This window comes from Macrobrachium nipponense, chromosome 43 (assembly GCF_015104395.2).
Source record: "Macrobrachium nipponense isolate FS-2020 chromosome 43, ASM1510439v2, whole genome shotgun sequence".
In the NCBI taxonomy this organism is placed as follows: Eukaryota; Metazoa; Arthropoda; class Malacostraca; order Decapoda; family Palaemonidae; genus Macrobrachium; species Macrobrachium nipponense.
In genome coordinates this window covers 49,117,390-49,121,744 of record NC_061104.1, presented here as the reverse complement: position 1 = coordinate 49,121,744, position 4,355 = coordinate 49,117,390, and the positions used below count along the sequence as shown (strand labels likewise).

Here is a 4,355-nt window from a genome sequence, read left to right as displayed (position 1 = left end):
CCATGCGAAAACACCACAGGCGATGGACAGATGGAAAAAACAGAGTATTGATGAGATTTGAAGAGAGCCCCCCACGTATATCAAACCTAACGTAACCTATCATCAATAAGACTAAACCTCGAAATGGGCCCAAGGACCCTTCAACCAGGCTTGACCAAATTTTTGCCAAAGGAACTCATCCACTTACCGGACTTCTGTGTTTATCAGTTATAATTTGTATTTTTAGCTATGCTAACGTTAATCTTTAGGCCTGTCCACACTAGGAAACTGTTTGCAAACTATTTTTTAGCGTATATTTGTTTCCCATCCAGAATGGAAAACATTTAGTGTTGCTGTGTGTAGATGTGTATAATATATATATATTATTATATATTATATATATATATATATTATATATATATATATATGTATATATATATATATATAAAATATATATTATATATATATATATTATATATATATACATATATATATATACTACAATTATAATGTATGTATGTTTATATATGCATATGTATACATGCGTATATGGGTATATGCACTGTACGTTGTATGTGTATGTTTCTATATAATAATATATATGTATATGTGTGTATGTATGTGTATGTTTATGTACAGGTGCAGCACGAGTTTATGCAAATATTGTGGGAAATGAAAGAAAAGAAAATTATTCTGAAGCGGAAAATCTTTTGAGAAAATATTTAGGCTTCGTTGGGGTGAGGGAAATTTTGTAATAACTGTTATATCTATCTATCGCTGCTTTCATGCGATAGAGGGTGGTAAAAGGAGGTCGGTGCATCCTGCGATGTTTTGGGGTTGGGAGTTGGAGGTAGATGGAACGAGGCCCACGTGAATAAATTACCTCCCAATCAAATGTTATTATTGAGATTTTGAAGGTTTATCGGACACCGATAAAGAAAGGGAAAAGAAAAACCTAATTGAATCTCCCCGCAATCAAAGGTAGACTTTTTCATTCTCTTATCCCACCTTGAGCGCATAAATAGCTATACTCTGTTTTTTTTTTATCTGTCCCATCCGCCTGTGGTGTTTTCCCGGGCTTTAAATAGTAACGCTATGTGTAAGTTTTAGGTAAATAAAAGGATATCTGGTGTACGTTTGCAACTGAAAAGGTGTTTTAATAAATTACTGTATGCGAATTACACCGTTAATATTCGAAATAGGATATTATTATCATTGTTGAATGTAAGCTGAATGTAACTATCTAAAGCCGGGAGCGCAGTGTTACCATACGCAAACATCAAAGGCGGATGGACAGATGGAAAAAAAGAGAGTATAGGTAAATTATAGAAGCTTACGCACCGACAAGTATCCAGACGACAACTGAGGTCTGGACAGTAAACATTGTTTGCAAACAGTAAACAAACTGTTCGCAAACAATGTTTCCTAGTGTAGACGCCTTGAGATGCAATTTAAAATAAATCTTTAATCGATTATTTAGTGTAAAGAAGGACACGTTTGTTTAGGTTAGGTATAGGTTAAGAACGACGTGGAATTGCTGTTTACCGTAAGTCAGATCTCTAGAAAATATTTAAATGCTGGTTATAATATATGGTACTTTTCATTTACCTATCATAAAGCCTGGCCCCAAATGAGTAACTTGTATTATTCATTCCAACCAAAAAAACAAATTACCAATAGGTTAAGCTTAATTGTTAATAATATTTGTTTTATAATTTCCATCCCGACAGCTATATATTATTTTTAACTATAATTATAGTTTCATCATCAAAACACGTGCATTTTTGAGGTTGGACGCTACTATTGATGTAACTGTTTCATATTCGGAATTGCCACCTGAAATTATTCACAGTGATGAATGGCGTATATCTGATCATCCAAAAGCATTTCTCCAACTACACATGATTTACAGTCACCAAGCCACCACAACTGATAAATGCCAGTTCTATGCATTTCTTTTCAGGTGGGGATTACGACAAGCTGCAGTATTTCAACCAAATGTCTGAGGTGAGTGGCGATATTTACGTAATTCTCAGCTTGTTGCTACGAGAGTATTTGCGTCTTCATTCAATTTGCTTTCCTCTTATTCACAACAAGGCGTGATCAGATCTCCAGCTTATTTGGGATGTATGCAAGTGGTCTTTGTAACTACTCATCCTTAGTATCTACTACTTAAATTAACAACAAGGGTCAAATAAAAAGGACACAAATTAAACACGTTCATATAATTTCAGTAATAAGTGGAAATACAAAATAATTTACATAAACATAGCCTCTTAAATTCAGTGCACTAAATAAATCAAAACGCGCTAAAATCTTCGGTCAAATGGAGCATTGTTTCACCAACGGAAATTAAAATATATACTCTATATTTTATAAGAAATAATTTTGCTGTAATGTTTAAGATGCTCATTATGTCTAACATTTACATTCTAATAAATTAATCATAAATAACCTATCCTTAAATTCCTGTATCTCTAACTCAATGCAAAACTAATTTTTCAGACATTTATAGGCTTTTCCATAGGGCTTTCCTACCCCCCCAACAAGAATATAATAGTTTGTAGGCTTGCTCCCCCGAGTAAGTTGAAAAAAGAAAATTAGAGGAGGACATGTCTAATTCAGCTGGATTCGCCCCCCCCCCCCCCCCCCCCCCCCCCCAGTATCTCCTCTACATGTAGTACTTTCCTCACTCTCCCAATGGTATCTTTTCTCTCTGTCACGCCACTTGATACCTAATATACTTCTCAAAGCTTTATTTTTTTTACAATGATTCGACTATATATATATATATATATATATATATATATATATATATATATATATATATATATATATATATATATATATATAACTAATAAAGGGAGCCCATAAAAACCACCAAAATATAGAGAGAAAATACTATTTCTCAGAGACTGCTCTCTCTCTCTTCAGGTAATATACCTGAAGAGAGAGACAGCAGTTTTATGAAAATATAGTACTTTTCTCTCTACATTTGGTGTTTTTATGGGCTCCTTTTATTAGATGGAATTCTGTTGTAACAGAACATTTTTACCAGTCATATATAATATATATATATATATATATATATATATATATATATATATATATATAATTATATGTGTGTGTGTGTACAAATGCATGTATATTGACATATCTTCGCTAGATTTATAATATAAAACAGCAGTAAGAGAGAGAGAGAGAGAGAGAGAAATTTATAAATAAATTAGTATTCTCTTGACTAAAGAAGTTGAAAGAAAGTATTTAAATCGTTCTTAATGAACACACCATATTCAGAAACAACACAGAGCCTTCTAAATCCTGGTATGAATTATATCTGTTGTATATCTTTATCTACAGTGTCAATATTACACAAAATTGAGGTATACAGTCAATTTTTACTTCCTCCTAATCCGCAGAGGGCTGCCGATGTAACACCCAGCAGAACAGCGTCTGGCAGCAAAACTCCAGATCAGGACAAACGAGAACAGAAAAATACTGTCGTCAACGACGTCACTCAAAGCGAACCGATTTATGCCGAGGTATATAAGCCGAAGAAGAAGGGCAACAAACGAGAGAAGCCATCTGACAACGGCATCGTCGTCATCCCAGCTCCCGCGGAGAAGGACGAAGTCACCAGCAAACCCATCGAACAGATTTATGCCACAGTTTGCAAGCAAAATAAAAGCAAGAAACAGTAGGGATGATACAAGCAGTGATGACGAGACCATCGAACCGAAAAACATTACAGTTGTTTGAATTAGCTTACACAGCTACACTTTGCAACAGGCAAAGGGAGTAGCCAGGATTGTGTGTGTGTGTGTGTGTGTTCGGTTATGGTGTAGGGACCAAATATCATATCGATCTGCATCAAGGGATTTAATGCCGAGTCTGAAGGAGTGCTAGAATAATTACATAATATGAATAGCATTATTATAATGATATTATACAATAAATATAATAATGTAATTACCTTATGTCATAGGCTACATATTCCACAAAATTTTCAGTGTTCATGCATTGTTATTGTATAATCAAATATGATCGTGTTACTATTTTTTAAATGAATAAATTAGTAAAAACCTTTAAAATGTAGGTTTCTTCACTGAAATTAAAACTTTCGGTATGCAACGTAACTATACTCTGTTTTTTTTCCCATCTGTCCATCCGCCTGTGGTGTTTGCGCATGGTAGCACTGCGTCCCGGCCTTTAAATAATATCTTATTTCGAATATTAACGGTATTAATGGTGTAATTCGCATACTTAAATTATTAAAACACTTTTCAGTTGCAAATGTACACCAAGGTATCCTTTTATTTACCTAAAACTTACACATAGAGTAACTATTTAAAGCCCGGGGTGCAGTGTTACCATAC

At 34.0% G+C, this 4,355-nt stretch overlaps 1 protein-coding gene across 1 annotated transcript in view; it reads left to right on the top strand.

Moving 5' to 3' along the window:
• The window catches only part of LOC135213727 (docking protein 2-like), a 58,520-nt gene extending 54,697 nt beyond the window's left edge, over window positions 1-3,823 (top strand). Inside the window, exons 8-9 of the mRNA XM_064247839.1 lie at window positions 1,943-1,986; window positions 3,399-3,823. Coding sequence (XP_064103909.1) covers window positions 1,943-1,986; window positions 3,399-3,680 — 326 coding nt within the window. The 3' untranslated portion in view covers window positions 3,681-3,823. The remainder of the gene's footprint in view (window positions 1-1,942; window positions 1,987-3,398) is intronic.
• Window positions 3,824-4,355: the final 532 nt, after the last annotated feature.